The following is a 22,137-nucleotide window of genomic DNA, read 5'->3' on the forward strand; positions in this document are numbered from 1 at the left end:
TCACTTGGAGTTGAGGTAGTTTATAGCTATTGATAGGTCTTGATGGCTGTGAAGCCCTTCAGGTTCTTTCTGATCCACTTACAGGAGAGGACAAGGGTGATGCATTCCTGTGCCGGCTATCCACCTTGGAGGAACGAGGTGGGGATGCTCCTCTAGTGACTGAGCTAGTACTAGTTGGTGATGAGGCCTCCGATATTGATGTTGAGTCATCCTTACTACTATCACCCTTCGTTTGTGACCTTGTCACAGCTCCCAACACTACACCAATTAAATGGGGTTTGTCACCCTCCCCCGCCACTACTACATCAACCATGTTGACTTGCGATGTTGATCCCCTCTGCCATTGGGACAATCTCTAGTGTAGTGGTCATTTGTGTTGCACTGTGTACAAGGTCCCTCGAACGGTTGTGTACAGTCACCTTGGTAGTGGCCGTACTTGCCACATCTGTAGCACATGATGGGCGTGCGGAAGTTGGTACCTCTGCCTCCACCTCCACGTCCACCTCGGAATCCATCATGTCGACCGCGGTTATAAGGGGATCCATATCCACCCCCTGACATAGGTGGTGGATACTGTGCATAGTAGGGCAGAGGATAGAAGTATGGAGCCCCAATCTGACTGGGAGTAGGAGCTTGGAGCAAAGGAGGATTAGGAAGTAGTGGAGGTGGAATGATAGGATGGATAGGTGGTACAGGTGCCTTCACAGGGGCTGAAGCTAGGGGTACTGGCCCCGAAGTGGTCGATGCAGCCCTGTTGACTGTAGCCACCAGTGGTTCTCCAGTTGGATACTCCGGTAGAAGCTTCCTCAACCCCTTCATGTCCATGAATTTCACAAAATGTGCAAAAGGAGGTCAGGGTGGGTACCTTACGCTTCTATGGACATTCCCAGAAGCCATGGCTAGAACCCTTGCAGTCGGTGCACCAGAGACTACTTCTTATCTGAGCTTCAAAGGGTGATGGTCCATCCACCCTTGTTTTGTCTTTCAGACCTTCTTTGATTTTTTCTGATTCTTTCTTGAGTTGCTGCCATGCCTGTGAGCCCTCTTCTCTCGGAAGTTGGGTGGTCTGGGCGGGTGTTGAGGCAAAACTTAACTGGGACCGTTCCATCTTCACCGCTTCCCTTAGGAAGTCTTGTAGTGAGGCATGCTCAGGGAGTTTGTCAACCAGCCTTATAGCAATGGTGGAGGGTAAAGCCTTTAAAAACCACCCCTTTATGATGGCATCATTGGGTGGCACAGGCATCTTCGCGGCCAGGACCCTCATCCTTGTGTACATCTCCGAGATACTTTTGCCAGGATTCATGGTATCAGTGGATTAACTCTTGGACAATCATGTGTTCGAATTTTTCCAACTTGAAAGTGCGTAAGAATTCCTCCCTTAGGTCTGTCCACGTTGGGAAGTGGTCAGGGGGAAATTGACTGTACCATACATCCGCGGCATCCTCCAATGATGAGGGGAAGATGTGAAGGAATGCATGCTCATTCTCCACACCTTTAGCTCTACATGCTGTGAGGAATTTCCTCACATGAGCTTCCGCATCCTCATGGAGGTGGCCTTTGAGCTTTTGAGTCTTCACGTGGACCTTGTTGAGTAGCTCGAGAAGTCTAGCTCTGTCTGCAGGACTGAGAACGGCCATCCCCACCCGAGAGGCTGAAGCAGATGCAAGAGTTGGAGGGAGTCCCGATGGAGTGCTAATGAGTGTGGGTGCTCCAGAGGAGGAGACCACACCGACAACACCTCCTGTGGAGGACCACAATGGGGAAGTCACTACTGATGTAGCCATAGAGGAAGTGTACACAAATGGTCCTGCATACGCGGAGGGTCTCGGTGTTCCAAAGGGAAAGGGTGAAAACATAGAAGATGTGGGGGTTAAAGAGGATGGGAGAGCATTTGGAAAAGAGAGGGATGGAGTTGAAGTCATGGGTGAGTAGGTAGTAAGGAAGGAAGGGGGTGGTGGAAAAGGCAGCACTGGTGTGGATGGAAAGGGAGATGAAACCATCATGGCAGGTAAAGGCATGGCCGGAGTAAAAGTACTCTCGAGTGGGATAGATGTGGAAGGAAGATTAGCTAGGAGTCCAGAGCTATGCATAATAGATGAGGTAGCAGCTTGTCCAGATGAGGCAGGAGCAGATGGAGCAGATGGAGTCACCACTCTGGCAGAAGAGGTGGTTGATGAAGACATCATTGCAAGAGGAGGAGAGGGGCTGCCTTGACCTTGATGAGTCCCTAAGGAGCCCTCGTCCTTCGTAACCTCTTCTTTCATCTGTTCTCCGCTTTGCACTTCTTCATCTTCGGAGTCCGGATCTAACCGCCAAGGCTCCTGTTGATCCAAGTCAATGAGAGTGTCGATGAAGTTACTTGCTTTGGCCACTACTCCAATGGGCTCACTTTGTGCTCGAGTTGAGAACTTCGCAAACTTACGTTGCACGTAATGCTTCTTGTACCGAGTATGGTCTGCTGGAAGTCTTTTCTCCACTCTCCTCAAGTACCTCCTAGTTCTCTCACCTGGCATAAGACCTCTCTCTAGGACCCTAGATCACCACTTCACTTGTGCTACTCATCACCAGCAGTATCCCACCGTGATCGCCATAAACTGTCTGAGGGGGGGGGGGGGGTCCTAATACTTTCGGAAGTATTACCGGAGGCCTAGGGTGAGAAGCAAGTAAGACATGCCACTGGTGCGAGAAGCAAGTAAGACATGCCATAGGTGTCACTGATGGTTCGTAGGTGAGTGCTAGTCGATGGTGTCAACTATGTGCAAGCAGTACAAGTGCTGAAGTGATGTGAGCAAGAAGAAGACCAAAGTGGAACAGCATCATAAAAGCCAACCCTCGACATGAACTGAGCAGAACTTCAACCACATGACACAGGATCCGTTGTACCAGGTGAAGGGAGAGGAGGGGAGGAGAACACAATGGGAAGAGATCTTAGAAAAGAGAGCAGAGAGATGGGAAGTAGCATAGCTCATTAGGAAGCAAGATGACTGATACACCCAGAGAAGATACACACGAGGTGAGCTCTGTCCCCCTCTTACTTCCTCCTCATGCCTTTCGCCCCTGCTCGAATGTCTCCCCCCCTCTCCTCCGTTTCTGCCTCTTCACCTTCTCCTCATCTGTTCCCCTGCTGGAAATCTCCTTTCCTTCTTCCTATTAGATGTCTTCCTACATCCTTAGCCATTCCACCGTTTGTGGGGTGCTTCGTCCTTGATGGCTTCTGCAACACTCCAGCCTGTTCTGAGTCAGTGAATCCCGTGCTCCATGTGTTCTCTTGTCTATTCCATGTGCTCCTTACACTAGTTGGTTGCAAGGGTTGGTGCACCACCTATACCTCTTAACTGTTGGACTGCTTCCCATGTGCACCAACAAGTATCGCCTGTGCGCCTGTGCACTCTGTTGGACTGCTTCCCATGTGCACCAACAGGTGTATACCTGTGCACCATTGTGCTAGACTGCTTCACTCTAATCAACTTTGACCATGGTCGGTCAAGGTTGAGGTTTGGTACTCTTCAGTCATGTATTGCTCCCGTCATATCCAAGTCATGTCCAGGTCCAAGTCATGTCCAGGTTCTGTACAAGTCATGTCCAAGTCATGTCCAAGTTAAGTCATGTCCATGTCAAGTCATGTCCAAGTCACGTGTTGTTTGCTCCAGAGTGACCAAGATGTCAACACATGTGAACACGATGCGACTAGGTATGACCAAGGTCTAACAACCTTGGCATGTTGCTCAGGTGACCATGATGTGACCCAGGTGTGACTGTTGGTGGGAGTTCTTGACCAGAAACTCTGAGTACAACAAGATCATAAGGCAATTTCATAGAGAAGTCTACTCTACATGTGGGTTTCTTCAAAAGCCATCCCATTAATGTTACTCACCATTCCCAAATATTCATGTAAAGATCTTGTATAAAATAGGCAATGCTATATACTTTGCATATTTCTAAGTGAAACTAGGTTTTGTTCCGATCTATTTTTGCCATATTTTTACATAGATGGAAGCTTTTTTTTTCCTCTGCTCGGATGCTCAGAAGATTTCACTCGAAAAATGCTCGTCCCCTATTTTTTGGAATGGCTAGTGATGCTCTGCCATTGCCATGCAAAGGACTCTTGCTGCTGACTTCCACATCATGATTTCAGTTCTATGATGGCTGCAGCAATTGAGCCTTTGCAAATGTATACTATGGTAGTAGACACTAATATGGCATGATGACGTATTGTGACTTGCATGCAGTAGTAGATTATGAGAGATTATGGACATCATTTTTTGATTGTACAAAGACATTTATCGGCTGATGCAAAACACAATTTGCAAGATTTTTCAGTAGTGAGTCATTCTTGAGAGCTTGCTCCTCATGAGCTTGATGCCTCCACCAGAGCTCAACTTTTTATTCTGAGGAGTGATCAAAGGAAATTACTTAAATGGCATGTTAGAACAAAAGACCCTAATGGATAAGGGTTGCTCTTCTAACAGTTTTTACAGCCTGTGCCTCCTCTTCAAAGTCAAGAAAGAGTTATTGATTGGTCATTTGTTCCAGGGATGTCTCATCTCCACCCTTTTTCTATGCCTTTCCTTTTTGCTGCCAAAGCATATCGTTTCTTATTGCCCTCCCCCTGGATTTCAGCAACATGGCAATCATGCGCTGCATTAAATAAGCTTGAAAAGTGGTGCCTGAATGTGCTCTCACATATTTGGAAAAGTATTCTTCCTCTTAAGCAAAGGGTCTATCTCTAGAGATGTATTGTGGAAGAATTGCTAGTTGGGGTTTTCCTAGCCCGCAATTGCATTGCAGCACCGGATAGTAGAAGATGGTCTCGAACACAGAAAGCAGTTTCCCACATGCTATGGCTTTTCCCCTTCTGCTCATCAGTTCCTTCTTGATCTCTTGACACATTTGCGCATCAGATTCCCAGGTCGAAGATTTGGTTGAGCCTTCTGGACGTTGTCCACAGGCTCGCCACCAAATTATACACCTTTCCTTAGTTGGACAATTTTTTGGGCTCTCCTTACTTGGACAATCTTTTGGGCTCTCTGAACCATCCATATGGCCTGAAATCATGGGCCAGATGGGTGGCCAATGCTGATCCACAGAGTAGCATAGAGGTCAATGGCTGGCGGACAGATACGAGAGTGCTGGGTCCATTGGAGCAGGCGATGGAGATCTGGTGCATAGAGTACTCCTATCCCTCCTCTAGCGCAGGATGAGTCCAACAAGGAGATAAGATGACACGACAATTCTTTCAAACCACGGGCCTCAGGCTGGCAGGGCCTCATCTTCAATGGTTGAGAGATGACAGAGACTAGATGCATTTGGATCTGCAGGAGATGACTACCTTCTTTTATCGGCAACTCTTTTAGGCAAAGGAGGAGACTCTAGAGGTGCTGGTAGCCCATGCGGAGGTCTAGACCCACTCTCCCTTGATGGTCACCCCAAACATCATGGCACAATTAGAGGCCCTCCTTCACGGATGAGAAGATCTTGGAAGGCCTCATGGCTCTTCTTGTGTAGAAATGACCAAGGGAGGATGGTTTGTCCTCGACATTCTTTTGTTGGTTTTGGGAGCACATTAGCACTCCCCTGTGCTTAGCTTTCCAAAAGATTTTCAGCTCTAGGCTTCTCCCCCATTCACCTACCTGAGGATGTATATGCTTGATCCCGAAAGGGGAAATGTGGACGCAGCCCACAAGACCTTAGCCAAGGTCTTAAAGCTTGAGGCTCTATTCACATCTTCTTGACATCATCCATGACACCTAGGTAGGGTGGATTGGCCTTTCACCACGTGAGTCTAGGGTTCTTGGACCATTGGGTGCAGGGGATTTTTTGCCCTTATACAAGGTGGATTGGGCTTTCTTGGAGGGCATCATGTGCAAGCTAGGCTTCTCAGACCATGAGAGGAGACCCAACCTCTTGCTATCCTCTTACTGGATTGAGGTGGTGTATGACAAGGTGGGTTGGGCTTTCTTGGAGGGCATCATGTCAATGCTACAGCACCATGTGAATGCTACGCTTTTCAGAGCAATGTAAACAGTTGCTATAACAGCAACAACAAGATGAACAACAAACGCCAACAATGCAAGCATGCTCTCCAAGTCAATATCCATTATATAAGTAGGAGGCCCCAAGTCATGGCCCCAAGTCATTTAAATGTTATCATTGACCATCCTTTTGTATGAGGGAAGATTTTGAGCACATGAGGAGATGTTTCCAATCACCCAATCTTTTTGGGCCCATGGTCACTTACACCCCAAAAAAGTTTCAGAAGCAAATACTGAAACATTTTACATGCCAGACTTGCAATTCATCCAAATGACTTAAAAATTAAAAATGTTTTCCCATAGAATTTGCGCTTTAAAAATGTTGAATTGCAAAAGTTCCATTAAAAAACGTTCAAAATTCAAAAGATCCCACTCTGCCCCTTTCTCCTTCATACAGGCAACTAGGAGGCTTTTTCACTCTCTTGGTAGTGCGACAAGGTTTTTTTGGGAGTGGTGCTAGGGTACTTCCTTCGCTCTTATTGGTTGGTGTGGTGGGTATGTGCTGCCTAGTCTAGTAGGCAGAGGAGCTGCTAAACTTGGAAGTTGTAGATGATACAACTGTGCTTGTAGAGGGCTCACTTGAGAGCCTAGTGAGGGTTCGGCTCTCTCTGGAGGTGTGTTGTTTGGCTTCATGAGCCAAAATGAAAACGAATAAGTCGGGTTTTAGCATAAGCTCCAAGGAGCTCCAGTGGTGGGGTGCTGACCTTAGCTTCTGTTGGATTCTTCAACAAGGACAAATGGTGAGATATATGGGAAGTCATGTGAGAGTGGATATTTTAGTAGAGCAATAGATTCTTCGGTGGTGCTAGAGAGTGTTTGGCACAAGCTCCTCTATTGAATCTTGGCCTTTGGTAGGGATAGCTTTGGTGGTGAACCAAGTCTTGTTGGCCATGTCTTGGTTCATTGTCTCATGCTAGTGGTTTCACAGGGGTGCATGGGGTAGTCGAGGTAGACTTCTCAGAATACTGGTTTTGTAGAAAACAGGATTAATGTCAGTAGAGAATCGTTTCTCCAGAGTTGGCACCAGGTAGGCGCCTTAATGAAAATGGGAAACGGGAAAGCTTCTGTGCTTTTTTGTGCCTCCTTTTAGTATTTTTGCTTCTTAGACCCCTGGGGTTTCTTCTCCATGTGCATGTTTGGCTGTTAACCTAGTGTATTCAAAGGTATTTCTGCCATATATTCTGGGTTGACGAAAATTTGTTTGTTTTGCAGCTTCGAACCTTTTTGATACGCAATGGGCTGTCTACCTTGTTCAGCTTTGGATTTCCAGCATACAGAAAATACTATTTGAGGTGTGAAATGAAGGCCTTTGTTTTTATTGAGATTAGTTTGTAGATAATATTCAATGCGAAAATTTTGCTACTTTGATCAAGAAATTGTATAAAGGTCTAGAGACTGGAAGGGAAGATATGAGGGTGGTTGTTGCTATCTATCATACTTTAATGTTCATGAAGATCCCTCATCTCCACTTTTAAAGTTAGAAATGTACCTTTATTTATATATATACTTGTTGATCTCGCAATTTCAATATATTCTTGAGTAGACATTGTCTATGAGTATGGAAGTGGGATATGAAATTCAATACTGATTCCATAACATTTCGTAATGTTTGGAGTACAACAAGGCTATCCCATATCAGCAGACAACTTGAGAAGTTCTCTCTCTTTCAAAGCCTTGAAACCTCCCCGCCTCCCTCCTGCCCCTCACCACCTGCTGCTAGCCTCCCCACAGCCTACTAACCTCCCCGCCCGCTGCTGCTAACTTCTCCGCCTGCTGCTAGTCTTCCCGCCACCCTGCTAACTCCCTGCCCTCTGCTACTAACCTCTCTGCGCTGCTGATTCCGCCTCCCCTTGTTGCTGCTAACTGCTGCCAACTCTGCCTCCTCTCTCAGCCCCTCCCCTCACCTCACTCTCCCTCTCAAGCCCCTTTCCCCTCAGCCTCTTCCCTCCCTCTCCCTTCTCAGCCTCTCCGCTCCCTCTCCTGTTCTCAGCCTGCAATAATCCCCTTGTTGCAGTGTTATTTATCAAAATCTGTTTACCTTGCTTTGTAGTCAAATGGAGATCTGGGGTACTTCGTCAGCTAAGAAGCAGCAACTAGACCATCTTCTGACTGAGTGGTAATAGCATCTCCAAGTTTATGTATCACATTTCTCTTTGGGATGTGCACATTTTCATATGACTTGAAAAATGACGTTTTTCCTGCTTCAGCACATTGTCAGCTATTCCCTAGAAGGTGTATGTGAAATCATAGGAAAGTGCCTCAAGCAACGTCCTGTCTAATTATGAAAAGAGGATAGGCAGGAGACAAGGGAGGGGCAAATGTTGGATAAGAAACTGCCATGGACAGGGCATATTTTTGGGGGAATATCACTAAAAACAAATTGTTTCTGTATTGAAGAACAAGAAACGATGAGTGTATCTCTTTTGGTCTTTGTGATTTTGAAGTGAATAATCTTATGAACTCGTTATGGTTATCTTTACTTTGGCCTGCAGGGCAGAATATATCACAAACAAGTATAGACAGAGGAAACTTGACAACGAAATGTATTTGTCAGAGGCAGAGCCATTCTTGAATCAGTTTGCTAAACGAAGGTTGGCAAATGGTCAATTAGTTGGGTCAGCTGGAAACAGTATAGTAGTTGAAGACTTTCTTGCAAACTTAGGCACTAAAGACCAAGTGGAGGAAAATGAACATGTTCAACAAGTGGAAGCTCCTGTGGAGCTATCTCACACCTTAAAAACCAAGGGCATGATCGTGTTCTTTCCAGGTTATCTTCTTGTGAAGATTTCTTGCTTCTCTTGTTTGTTCTGTCTTTTTTTCCAGGTTACAATGCTCTCTTGTCTTGAAGCTTTATTGCTTCTCTTGTTTGTTCTATCTTTACCACATGCAAAAGACAAGGATCTGAAAGATCCTATATGACTATTTGATCACAACGTTATGGAGGTTTGATATTCTAAGAAATGGAGGAAGGGCTTACTTTATGAGTTACATAAGAAGACATTGGTCATATTCTATAAGGCAAAGAGATTGCAGGATATATGAATTAGTCTTTCGTTAGCATGCTATTTTAAAGGTTTATTTTTTCCCTTTATTTCGACTGTGCTTTTACACCATTCCTTGTGCATGACAGGAATCCCGGGATGTGGGAAATCTGCACTCTGTAAGGAACTGTTGAGATCTCCACATAGCCTTGGAGATGGAAAACCTATGCATAGCCTAATGGGCGACATGATCAAAGGTACCTTCGTACTTGAATCTTTTCGAAGTTGGGCAAGTAATGGGATTCTGTGAACAGCCAATATGTTGTGAATGTAGTCTGGACATTTTTGTGTTCAAGGAGTGGGAAGGTTTGTTTCAGATATGTACTGATAATTGTTTCCTATCCTTATTGTCCTTAACCTCTGGAGAGAGCATCTGCGGTAGTCAGTTCCTGTTTTCTAATGTTTACTGCATTTTCAATGTGTTCAGCCTTCTCTTCCTTTATGAATATTAATATGTATTTGTTAATATATTTCTGCTAGTTAATGTATTTCCACAAGGACCGAAGCATAGAAAGTATAATTGGTTAATGTATTTCTACTTGAGCCTGAGTGTAGAGATCCCGATCTGACTTATACAGGGTAATTTTGCAGGGAGGTATTGGCCTCAGCTGGCTGAAGCACAAAGGAAAAGACCACTGTCGATTATGCTGGCTGATAAAAATGCTCCAAATGAAGAAGTTTGGAAAACGGTATGTCAGTGGCATCGTCATCTGACAAATGTCTTTAAAAACCAGTAAACAAAGAAATTAATGCATACACTTTCAGTGCTTGCTGTTTCCTCATCTTTTTATGCGAGAGGCTACCTTTGCAAACAGCAGGTTATATATTTCTGAAGGGGCTGAACGAAATTCTAATAATCCCGAAAATAATCCCATGCATTGCAGATAGAGGGGATGTGTCAAAGCACACATGCAGTTGCTGTTCCTGTTGTGCCTGATTCTGAAGGTATGCAATTTGCAATTAAAATTCTTTGCAATACTGAGCTCTACAATGTGGAATGTTGTTTCAGACTGTATCAATGTGTATGTGTTCTTTAGAGAGTAGGTGAGTTTTACCTCCCCTATGATGGTTTTAAGACCATCTTTTTGAGGCTTGCTTTCTCCCCCTTTTTTGGTTATCTGAGATGTCAAAATCTGTGAATCAATGAAATGAAGAAACAATAAATTTCTCTCGAAGAAACATTGAGTAAAAATGATTGATACAAAGAGTAATTGATTTCTAGCTAGTGACAGGTTCAATAGTCAATAGGGACATTTATTATGGATGAAGATCAAGGCATTGGGGAAGCATGAAAAAATGTTCAGTTGTAGTCAGTATGTGATTCAGTGCTCTCTGCCACAGGCACACTATCTAATCCTTATTCACTGGAGACATTGGCAGTGTTCATGTATCGCGTACTTCAGCGAGTGAACCATCCAGTAAGCCTTGATAAACCTCCTCTTTTATGTGATAGATAAAGTATGTCTGGCATTCTGGAGTTCTTACAATTCCATCAATCATTTACCATGTGATGGTTCATGACATGCCCCTTGTTTTTTAATAAATGGGTACAAATCAACATTCCTTTGCAAGCTTTGGTAGAACTGTGCTTTTTCGTTAAATCATAGCTATATGAATCCAAATTGGACTTATTATTTTCCATGCATTTAATGGGGCTTCATTGGTCAGTATTTCTGAGCGTGGTGTAGAGTTACAAGAGAATGGATAGGTTCTGTGTATTCATGTTTCAAATCTAGGGCTTTTTAGCAAGCTTCATCGGCTATATAAATTTTAGTTCTGTTTGTGTAGGCTTTATTACAGTATATCTTCTGCTCATTCAAACTTGAATAGCAGTTTGTGTCCTGCACATCTTTTTGAATCTTATAGTATAAGCTGTTTGTGCCATTTCCTTCCTGCATTCGTTAAAGCAGTGCCACTTTTTGCTGACATGGTCACTCTGTGGAGACATTTGACTCTCTTAGTTTCCCAAGTTAAAGGAATCAGTGTACATTCACTTCTCGATCTTATGCATGGAAGCTGTTCGGCCCATGTCAGTCTTAGAGGTAACCGAGGTGTCTGCTTTCCACCTCGTGAGCTGAAGCTCGGGACTGCAAGCCAGACTTTTCCTTTTAGCTTTTTCTTTCCCCTGATTATGCCTTGTATTTTTTCCCCTTATGCCCTTTTGATTGCAGTGTAGGATTCAGGAATCCTTCATGTTTGTGATAGTCCAGTCTAGCTCTGGGTCTTCATGATCTCTATTCCTGTAGAAGGCCCCTTTTACTACTTGTTTTATCTAAATTAGCAGTGCCTTTCTGTTTTCTTCCCGAAAAATAAACTTTTAGTAACATAAACACCATGTTGCAATAAAAGAAGCAAGTATTGATACACGGGACCTTCTGCCTCTACCTGCGAGCTGCACCAGCGCTCCCACCCCCCCCCTCCCCCGCGCCGCCCGTGTTAGCTCCTGCTCCGGATCAAGACCCACGACCTTGAAAGGGGCGCTGTGAGCCCGCGGCCCCTTGACGATATTCGTCGCCACGGCCGTATGGACTGTGGCTGCCATACGAGCCCCAAGCAGCCGGGCTGCTTTGTCTGAGGGGGAGGTCCGCTCACTTCCGGAGGTGTTACCGGAGGCCTAAGGGCACTGATGTGAGGAGCGTGAAGTGGGTGATACGTAGACCTATGACACAACTCTACCTCAATTGCACTACATTGCGTGATGCGTGAACCTATGACACAACACTAGTCGAAGATGCTATGGAGTGCTGAGTACTACAGAGTACTAGAACATAAAGAACAAACCCAGAAAGGAAATAAGAAAGAACAACACTAATAACAGATAACGGAGAAAGCGGTAGACAAGAACACAACACGAACAAGTGCGTATGATAGAAGGAAGAGATCCTCATACACTAGCCTCTCTGAACAGAGATCAGAGATCACTCATCCACAACAATGCAATAGTAGCAATACACCATAACAATGCAACAGGCGAGCTCGTAGCTCTAGCCTCTCTCCTTCTCACTCTCAATCCCTGTACAATGCTGAATGAATCCCCATACACCTCATCTCCCCTCTTCACCCTCGCCTTCCGGATGGGAAATCCCCTCCCTCTCTCCTATTGGTTATCCCCTCCTCCCTAGCCATTCCGCCACTGAGCCTCTTCATGTCTCTTGCAACGGCCAGCTTGCGCCGAGTCGGTGCCTTGTAACTACTCCATGTGCACCGCTGCAGCCACCCTGTATCTGACAAGGCACCGCTAGATGAACGTCTATGCCACCAATGAGTCAGGTCTGTAGAGGTTGGCAGAGCGTGACTGTGCGACATGAAGACCCTTGACGCATGACCATGTGCTTGGGTGATATGTCCTCCTGATGACTATGTCCCCATGTGACTATGCCATCCTGATGACTATGTCCTCATGTGACTATGCCATCCTGGTGACCATGTACTTGTGTCATCTTGCAACCATGTCATCGTTGACTTGTGTCATCCTTGTGACCATGTCATCCCCTGACTTGTGTCATCCTTGTGACCATGTCATCCCCTCACTAAGTGTTGGACATAGCTGGTCCTACATGATGTCGGTATAACAGTTCCCCCGCCACTATCATTCACCGTCCCGGTGAATAAGTGATGCTGAAAGATGTGCAGGGAGAGTGCCTTTTGCTAAATACAGGAATTGGAAACATATCAGAGTCATTCACTTCCAAATGTATCACTAATGCAGAACCCCTATGTCGGAAGAGTGGAGTTGAAAGAAAAATTCCTGAAAACTTTATTGAACCAGTGGTTACAAAAATTGCTGATCAAACTGCTTGACAGAAGCCATGGGTCTACAAAAAGACCTCCTTTATTACAGAAGTGTGCTGAAATCCAAGAAAAAGACCCAAAGAAGCATTATGTACAAAATGTTGGAGCTGAAAAGGGAAGTAACTCATCCAATACTAAAATCAGCAGAGATGCCATCATGCTAACAAGAGATGCCAGAGGAGGTAACCAAGATAATTGTACACAAAAATCCTCCTGCTGACACTGGGAAACACGTGGTGAAGCAGTACCATCTGGCAGATCAAGTGGCTCCATAGTAACATCTGCTTCCCGAACAGTAGCCATAATCGGATATGTAATAGTGCTGACCACTGAGGATATTCCGGTGAGACGGAGGGAGGGGATATGCAAAGATGATGCCAAATCCGTGAAAGAACCATCTGGGATCTGTGAAGAACTGACTCCCAAGTGGGCTCGTGAAGTGCATGAAGTACTGGGATCCGCCAACGAGGAGACATGCAGGAGAGGTGGCGGAGTGGAGGTTGGAGCACGGAGAGAGAGGGGGTGAGATGCGGGAGAGGAAATGACGGTAGTGGCAGGAGGTGCGGAAGAAGGGGAGGAAGAAGATGACACCTGAGAAACAGACGGGGTCGGGTGGGTAGATGGGTGTCTTTCCGTGGCGTTTTCGCACAGTGGCACGAAATGTGGAGTGAAGAGGGAGGCGAAGTCAAAAGGAGTTGTGGTGAAGAATGCATTCAATGCAGGGCAAATACTCCTCAAGATAAAAAAATGGCCAGGTGCTGAATATAAACATGCAAAGAAATACCTCGCCAGTACCTCCTCTCTTCGCTGTCCCTCCACTGCTTGTCGGCAATCCTCTCCCCACCTGTGCCACTTACAACTTGCGAGAAAGGATGTCAGGAGCGGAGACTCACCATAAGCCGGCTGAATCGCAAGTGTGGGGAGACGCAAATAAGTGGACACTAGAGTTGGGGTGAGAATGTGTCGGGAACCCATAAACTCGAAGGTGTCAGATGCCATGTCATAGCTTCGGATGAAAGATGTACACAGGGAAATGTCATAGCTCCTGTCCCCGTGAGCTCTGCTGCCCACCCCCCCCCTCCTCTCTCAGCCAGCACCTCCTCCCTCTCCCTCACCCTCGCTGCCCCCCCTCTCCCTCCCCTCGCCAGCCCCCTCTCCCTCTCTCTCTCTCTCTCACCCGTGGACGTTAATATTTCTTTCTTTCTTTCTTCTTCTCTCTCTCTCTCTCTCTCTCTCTCTCTCTCTCTCATCCCCCCATTTTGCACCCAGGGGCGGTTTCCTTGCATCTAGTTTACTTTGTATTTAGGCTCAGATTTGACATTATGTACTTTCACTTGCATTGTATTGCGTAGCACTTAGATGATATTCGACGATGCCTCTTCTTTGTGGCACGTTGATTTTGTGCTATCTTGTATGCAGAGTTCTTGATGTCCCATGGGCCCATTTTGGCCTTTAGTGGACAATAATACACTTTCTTTCTTTCTTTCTTTCTCACCCGTCTGACCCGTCTGACCTCATGCGTCTGAGCTCCTCGTTGCACGACAGTTGCTCAGCGTCGCTCATCGCTGCTCTGTTGCCCATCTTACGTCCGCCGCTCAGCGTCGGTCATCGGTGCTCTCTTGCTCATCTACGCTAGCCTCTTCGCTCACCTACGCTGCCCTCTCCGCTTCATCCGTTGCTTCATCAGTGTAGCCTCTCCGCTTCATCAGCGTTCTGCCTCATCCGCTGCTCCATCGCAGTTAGCAGCGCCAAACTCGACCCATAGCGGGTTGAAGGCCGACCTTCAGTCCTTGGAGACCCACGTTACGTCGGTGGTCACGAGCCCGTCACCTAGCTGCTGCCATGGCTAGGCAAACCAGTGGTTAGACTAACCCTGGTCAACTAAGTCTAGTTAGTAGGCCAGTTACAGGATAACTAGACTGTCACCTTAGAACCAATCAGTCTGGTTAGTGTAACCAGGCAGTGTACCTGTCGGAAAACAACACAAAAAAATCAGAGAAAATCACAGAATTGCTGAGTTGAAAGAATGCATGCCTTTGCACAGAAAAAGGAGAAAACAGATGGACGCTTAGGGACGCTCAGGGAATGTGTGAAGACAGTGGCAGTATTAACCCGAGTGCTGGACATTGTGGACTAAGGAGATGCCACAAACAAGGAGCTCCACCATGGCCCTCCAAGGAGCAAAAGTAGAGAAAGATATAGGCAGCAGTACAAGAGCTGAAGAGGCAAGTTCTTCTTTACCCTTAACATCTCCTTCCCCACCACCTCCAACGACCTCCCTTGCCTCCACCCCAACCCTTTCCTACCCACCTCCTTTACTCAATCCTCCTGTGGCTCCTACCCCATCTCCTTTACTTCCATCTCCCCCATCACTCCCGGTTACCTCCTTTGCCTCAATCCCAACCCTTTCCTACCCACCTCCTCTACTCAATCCTCCTCCTCCCCCTCCTTCAGCTTCACCTCCTTCCTCCCCTCCCCTAGTCCCTACCCATCCTCTTCCTTCCTTCCTCCCCTTCCCTATTCCCTACCCAGCCTCTTCCCTCCTCTTCTTCCCCTCCCCTAGTCCCTACCCAGCTTCTTCCCACCTCTTCCCACCTACCCTCCCTTTCAGCCCCTTCCTCCCCTAGTGTAGGCTCTTCTTCGGTCCCTGACTCCCTACTTCCTCCTACTGGATCTCTCTCTTCAGGACCTCCATTTTCTGCACCCCTCCTTTACTCGCCTTCTTACCCTCTTACCCCCTCATCCTTGTACCCCCTCTCCCCTTCACCCTTCACAGCGGAAGCAGTCCTGGCAGATAATCTGCGCTTGAGAGATTTAGTTATGCAGTGCATGGAGACTTGCAGACTTCAGGGCGCTGCGATTCAGTCTCTCACAGCACAGATACACACACTGACTGCTCAGCTTATCAACAGTTGAGAGTCATAGATCTGATCAGGACTCCCATATTCGCCAGCTTTATACCAGAGATATTGATCGGGACATCCAGTTACGGACACATGCTGAGCGCATAGTGCAGCTGGAGGCACGCATTTAGGAGCATGTTGTGGCATGCGATGATCGCCTCCAGCAGCTGCATGTAGCTCCTCCAGCTAGTGCAGCAGTTGAGGAGAGGCTGGCCACACTGCAGACAGAGGTACAGAAGACCTCAGAGTGGGTGGACGTTGTGCGTAGAGCCCCACAGGCCCAGCAGACCACAGTCTCTGAGACTATTGCCGAGAGTCAGCGGCGAGCTCAGAAGGCCCTCAACATCCGCATCCGCGGAGTTGAGCGATCAGATACGAGATCAGCCATGGATCAGGCGACATATTTCATATCTGGGACACTCGGAGTTCAGGATCATGGCATAGTAGCTGCATATCGAGTGGGCCACTTATCATCAGATTCAGAGATGCTGAGGCCCGCCGTCTCGCAGTATTACGGAGGAGATCCAGATCGAGGGACCATCCACAGATTCACATGGATGAGGACCTTACAGCTCTTCAGTGGGAGGAGCATAGACGTCTCATTGCACAGAGGGATGTTGCCCATCGCGAGGGCAAGTGGGCCGTGATCAGAGAGGGCAGACTTTTGATAGGAGCTATGCGATCTAGACCGGTTGGAGCCCATAGTTGACGACACGAGGCCTATGGGACACGTAGCCTGCCAGATAGCTTGAGTTTCGCAGTTTGGAACTGTAATGGTTCCCTCACAGCTCAGCCTGGCAACTTACGAGAGGCCTTTTTTGGTCAGGACATCGTCTTCTTTACAGAGACCCATGAGAGCCCAGAGAGAGGCTTGCCGCAGGTGATAGGGTATGCCTGGGAGTCTGTCTTTCGACAGCAGACTAGACGATCAGGAGGAGTCAGAGGATCTGGCGGTGTGGCAGTTCTTTATAGAGAGCATCTCAGATCGATACTCACAGTCGTGAGGAGAGACCATCGGACCAGATATCTTTGGGTACGGATCAGGAGACCCCCCTTGAGAGACTTGTTTATTGCAGTATGCTACTTTCTCCCGAGACAGTCTCATTATGCCTCAGATGGACCAGGACAGTCACCTTTTGAGGATTTGTCAGTCGATGTATTGGAGTACTCACGCCGCAGAGAGGTCATCCTTTTAGGAGACTTCAACGCGAGGACATCAGACAGACAGGCAGAGATTTTGGACTTTGCTGAGGATCCAGTCTTAGTTCCAGCTGCCCTAGATGAGAGTTTTCCACGCTTATCTTCAGATAGAGGGGTAGAGGTGACAGATCAGGGACATCGCCTATTGGAGCTTCTCTCATCGCATGGCATGGTCATTTATAATGGACTTCGACAGTGGCCGCATTCATCCACAGCCACATGTTTTCCCTTCGCGGGTGGTGGTACGAGCGTCATTGATTACGTCTTGGGTCCCCCGACTTTAATCCCTTTTGTACATAACCTCACAGTCGACCCTCTTATGCCTTCAGCCGATCATGCACGTCTGCACTTTATTCTTACCCAGATTCCTCATGCTCCCCCTTCTAGACATCATGAGCGTTAGCCATACTATGAGGTTCATTTTGACCACCAGTTCGATGATATTTATAGCCAGCACCTGAGTAGTCTTCTCCGTCCGCACCTTCTCGATGCCCTACCCTCCACACAGGATCGGTGGGACCTTGTACATACCTCCATCATCTTGGCAGCCCACAAGTCCTTCCCCGTCACTTGCCACACATCCGGTCCTCCACCAGTCGGTTTTGTGCCTTGTAATGGATGGTATGATGAGGAGTGTAAAGAACTCCGCAGGAAGCTTCGCCTTGAGACACAGGAGAAGTCTCCCCTCCTCATTGAGACCAAGAAGAGTTACAAGCGTTTGGTGCGACACAAAAAGCACCAATTTCTAGCCCGGAATGAGGAGGAGCTGAGAAGTTTACTTTTCAGCTGTGATTCCAAGGAATTCTGGAAGAAATTCCTTCGCTTGAAATCTCAAACTCCTCTTACAGACCCGCATGTTTGGCTTGCCTATACTTCCACTTTATATGATATTCCAGACCAGCCACAGATCGACTTATCCCATGTGCCTAGACCCACCTCCTCTGCCTTATTCTCATCCAGTAGTGTCCGAGCAGCAGTTCATCGTTTGAAGACTGGGAGAGCTAAGGACCATGATGGATTGCAAGCGGAGTATGTAATCCATGGGATTGATGCCTTAGCTACAGTCCTCTCCCGTCTTTTTAACGAGGCCATTTGTACAGGTCTTCCACCTAGTTGGCTAGAAAATACTATATTACCCATACACAAGTCGGGGGATCCTTTGGAGGCGTCGAACTACAGGACCATTATGATTGGCCATGTCATGGCCAAGATTTATGCGACCATTCTAGAAGGACATATAAATGACCATGCCGAGGCGACAGGTATGAGAGCTAGAGGGCAGGCAGGATTTCGTGCAGAGCACTCGACTCTAGATCATATCTTCACACTCAGGGCTTTGATTGAGGAGGCGAAGTCACGTAAGCAGCGGCTCTATTGTTGCTTCGTGGACTTCAGAAAGGCATTTGACACTGTGCCGCTTTTCAGACTCTTCCAGCGACTTTGTGACTTGGGATTCAGTGGGGAGATTCAATGGGCGATCATGGCCTTGTATGAGAGAGTCACAGGTAGAGTCAGGACACGGGTGGGGCTGTCGGGGGAAGTACGCAGTACGATAGGGGTGAAGCAGGGGTGTCCTTTGTCTCCGACACTCTTTGGTCTCTATATCGATGAGTTAGAGATGTACATACAGACGATGGGTGGTACAGGTTCTTTACTGGCAGGATCCACGATACCGATTCTCCTCTATGCAGATGACGTGGTTCTTATTTCTTCCTCCCAGCAGGGTTTACAGGCACATCTCCATGCACTCCACAGCTTTTGTCAGGACAAAGGGTTGTCTGTAAACCTTGGGAAGACCAAAGTCATGGTCTTCAACACGTCATACCAGGTTTATAGGAGAGGCGAGTTCTCTTTCACATTTGATGGGCAGGAGGTGGAGCTAGTCAGGGAGTATACATATTTGGGTGCCACATTTAGAGGTCCAGTCTTCACCATGACACATGCAGCACGAGATAGGATCAGTAGAGGATATGCCGCCTTGGCTCTTCTCGAAAGGCAGTGTGCACAGTCACATTTTCAGCATCCCGACACGAAGTCCTTACTTTTCGATACGCTGGTGAGACCTGCAGCCATGTATGCTAGCCCCTTTTGGGCAGGAGATCTCAGTGTTGCAGATTGGAGACGAGTAGAGAGGTTACAGATCATCATGTTCTCCAGATTGATCAGAGCGAAGCCCACGGTACCGCATCAGATTATGCTCGCAGAGTTCGGAGCTACACCCCTAGCGCTAGATGTAGCATTTCAGTCAGTTACATACTTGCATAGGATCAGGGCGCTCGGAGACTCAGCAGCAGGCAGAGCACGATTACTGTGGCTAGCACTGACATCCTCACAGATGTTAGCGGAGAGAGGTCATACTTTTTGTTGGTACCACACACTCTCCACATGGCTCACCTCGCTGGGCTTGGATATGGATAGGCTGCCACCATTCGATAAAGCATAGATGCCCCTCGCCTCCCTCTCACTCGACATGAGCTCAGTCAGATTATCAGGGCAGATTTGTTGCAGCTACACACGTTTCGCACTTGGGTTCATCCCACGGAGCTTCCTACGAAGATGGCCACATATCGTGACCATTTTCTCAGGATTTCAGAGGATGGCTTCATCATATCCCCAGGATATATCGGCGTTCATATGTCACACTCACTCAGGATTGCCTTGGGCCAGCTCAGGGTATCTTCCCACAGATTAGACGTTGAGGCCGGCAGGATGCGTCGTACAGCTACCGGACATACACCCAGGCGAGAGACTAGGATATGCCCTTGTTGCACTATGGGGGAGGTGGAGACTGAGGAGCACTTTGTTTGCAGATGCCCTTTATATTATGAGATCCGTGGCAGATTTCACTGTTTATTTGGGCACGGATTTGGACCTCTCTCTCGGATTATGGAGTATGAGGATCAGTATTGCTTAGCGTTGTTCATTAGGGAGATCACCAGATACAGAGAGAGATTCCTCAGAGAGCACCGTCGCATCCCTGCCAGAGCCCTAGTTATTCATGAGGAGCAGGACGAGGCGCAAGACCATGAGCACAGAGATAGCCCATCTTGCCAGAGAGCACCGATGGTTCCACCCCGAGGATGTACATATGACATGATCCGGCAGCACCGCAGGATGATCTTACACAGAGGCCGTACCCGTCGCTTTATTTCTAGACGACGGAGGATGATGGCAGATTTTCGGAGGAGATTGCTCCATGGAGACTTGGCACCGCCAGCAGCCCACTTGACACTTGCCCAGATCTTCACACTCATGGCTGGAGGCATGGTCGATGGCCATGACTTCCATCATTTCTTTGGATCACAGACCCCTTAGGGAAGACGATGTTCCTCATATTTCATATTTTACATTTTGTATCTAGGCATTTTTGGTACTCTATTTCATTTCATTTTGTATCTAGGATTTTTGTAGCCATTTTTGGCATCTTAGCTGTATTACGATGAGGCCACCTAATTGGTGCATCGTTGATGATGTATTTTCCTTTCGGATGATTTTGTGTCCCATAGGCCATGTATGGCCTTCCGTGGACCTTTAATAAAATTTCTTTCTTTCTTTCTTTCTTTCTCTCTCCTCCTCTCCCTCTCTCCTCGCCAGCCCCCTCTCCCTCCCGTCACCCTCCCGCTCCCCTTCCTCCTCGCCACCCTCCCTCTCCTTCACCCGCCAGCCCCCCCGCCCCCCTCCTCCACCCCGCCCCCTCCCTCCTCCTCTCCCGCTCACCCCCTCCCCCTCTGCCAGCCCGCTCTCCCTCCCCACCAACCCCTCTCCCCCCTCCCTCACCCTTCCGCTCCCCTCCTCCTCCCCGCCCTCCCTCTCCTTCACCCACCAGCCCCCCCGCTCCCCTCCTCCACCCCCGCCCCCTCCCTCCTCCTCCCCCGCTCACCCGCTCCCCCTCCGCCAGCCCCCTCTCCCTCCCCGCCAACCCCTCTCCCCCCTCCCTCACCCTCCCGCTCCCCTCATCCTCCCCGCCCTCCCTCTCCTTCACCCGTCAGCCCCCCCGCTCCCCTCCTCCACCCCCGCCCCCTCCCTCCTTCTCCCCCGCCCACCCTCTCCCCCTCCGCCAGCCCCCTCTCCCTCCCTGCCTTCCCCCTCTCCCTCCTCTCTCACCCCCCTGCTCCCCTTCCTCCTCCCCGCCCTCCCTCTCCTCCATCCGCCAGCCCCCCCGCCCCTCTCCTCCTTCCCCGCCCCCTCCCTCCTCCCCTGCCCACCCTCTCCCCCTTCCCGCCTTCCCTCTCCCCCTTGCCAGCCCCCTCGCCCGCTCTCCCACCCGCCCCCTCCCCCGCGCCCCTCCCCCTCCTTTCCTGTCCCACGCCCACCCTCTCCCTCCAAGCCACCCCCCCCCCCGCGCCTTCCTAACCCGCAGCTCCCCTCCGCCTCCCCCCGCCCCCTTCTCCCCCCCGTTGCTGCCTTCCCGCCTCCTCTCCTCCTCTTCCCCTCTCTCCTACCCTCTCCTATTCTCCTTCCTCCAGCGCCCATGTTCTAGGGCAGTTTCACGGACGGAACTTTTTTAGTATTTGAATCGGCCTTTTCACATCGATTGGCGAATGGATCCCCACTCAGCCAATCTTCGTCCACTTCCATCGGCGGCGAGAACCATCATTTTTTTAGAAGACGAGATGCAACAGCTCAAGAAAGATGTGGAACTAGAGGGCTCCACATCACTTTTTGCTCGCATCTTTGGGTCACACCCTTCTAGATCACAGGCTAGAGACTGGATGCTGGCGGCGTTACCAGGAGATCTCACCCCACACCTCAAAGATGTTCGACTTTTGGGATGTGGATTCTTCCAAGTGGTTATCGACTCCCACGAGTCCATCGCCCATGTTCTCAAAGCTAATCCTCTGGCTTTGGGTTCGAGGAGGATTTTTCTTTTGCCCTACACCTTGGGCTTCGATCCGATTGAGGAGGACAGTCAGGTCACATCACTGTTCATTAGATTTCCTGGTCTTCCTCAGGTACCATCGACTTCTTGCTACTATCAGAGCCACATTCGGAGTGGTCACTGAGATCCCCCCCCTTCCTGGCATGCCTTCTTTCTCAGTAGAGGCAATCAAAGCGAACGGGGTGCCTCGAGTTAGGGTCATTGTCTCTGACCCTAACATCTCAGATGACCACATCATGCTTCAGTGCCCAGATGGCTCTCTCTTTCGACAGAGAGTCGAGATTGCAAGT

The 22,137-nt window shown here is 48.4% G+C and overlaps 1 protein-coding gene across 2 annotated transcripts in view; it reads left to right on the top strand.

Annotated features, from left to right (window-relative positions):
- LOC147897400 (tRNA ligase 1-like) overlaps positions 1-22,137 on the top strand; it is a 301,136-nt gene that overhangs the window by 215,274 nt on the left and 63,725 nt on the right. For both annotated transcript variants that reach the window (XM_087379969.1, XM_087379970.1), the window contains exons 15-21: positions 7,245-7,324; positions 8,083-8,148; positions 8,525-8,799; positions 9,163-9,270; positions 9,665-9,762; positions 9,958-10,018; positions 10,415-10,491. In XM_087379969.1, coding sequence (XP_087236095.1) covers positions 7,245-7,324; positions 8,083-8,148; positions 8,525-8,799; positions 9,163-9,270; positions 9,665-9,762; positions 9,958-10,018; positions 10,415-10,491 — 765 coding nt within the window. The remainder of the gene's footprint in view (positions 1-7,244; positions 7,325-8,082; positions 8,149-8,524; positions 8,800-9,162; positions 9,271-9,664; positions 9,763-9,957; positions 10,019-10,414; positions 10,492-22,137) is intronic.

Source organism: Dipteris shenzhenensis, chromosome 10 (genome assembly GCF_047967505.1).
Source record: "Dipteris shenzhenensis isolate YYH24624 ecotype China chromosome 10, Dip_SZ_1.0, whole genome shotgun sequence".
NCBI lineage: Eukaryota > Viridiplantae > Streptophyta > Polypodiopsida > Gleicheniales > Dipteridaceae > Dipteris > Dipteris shenzhenensis.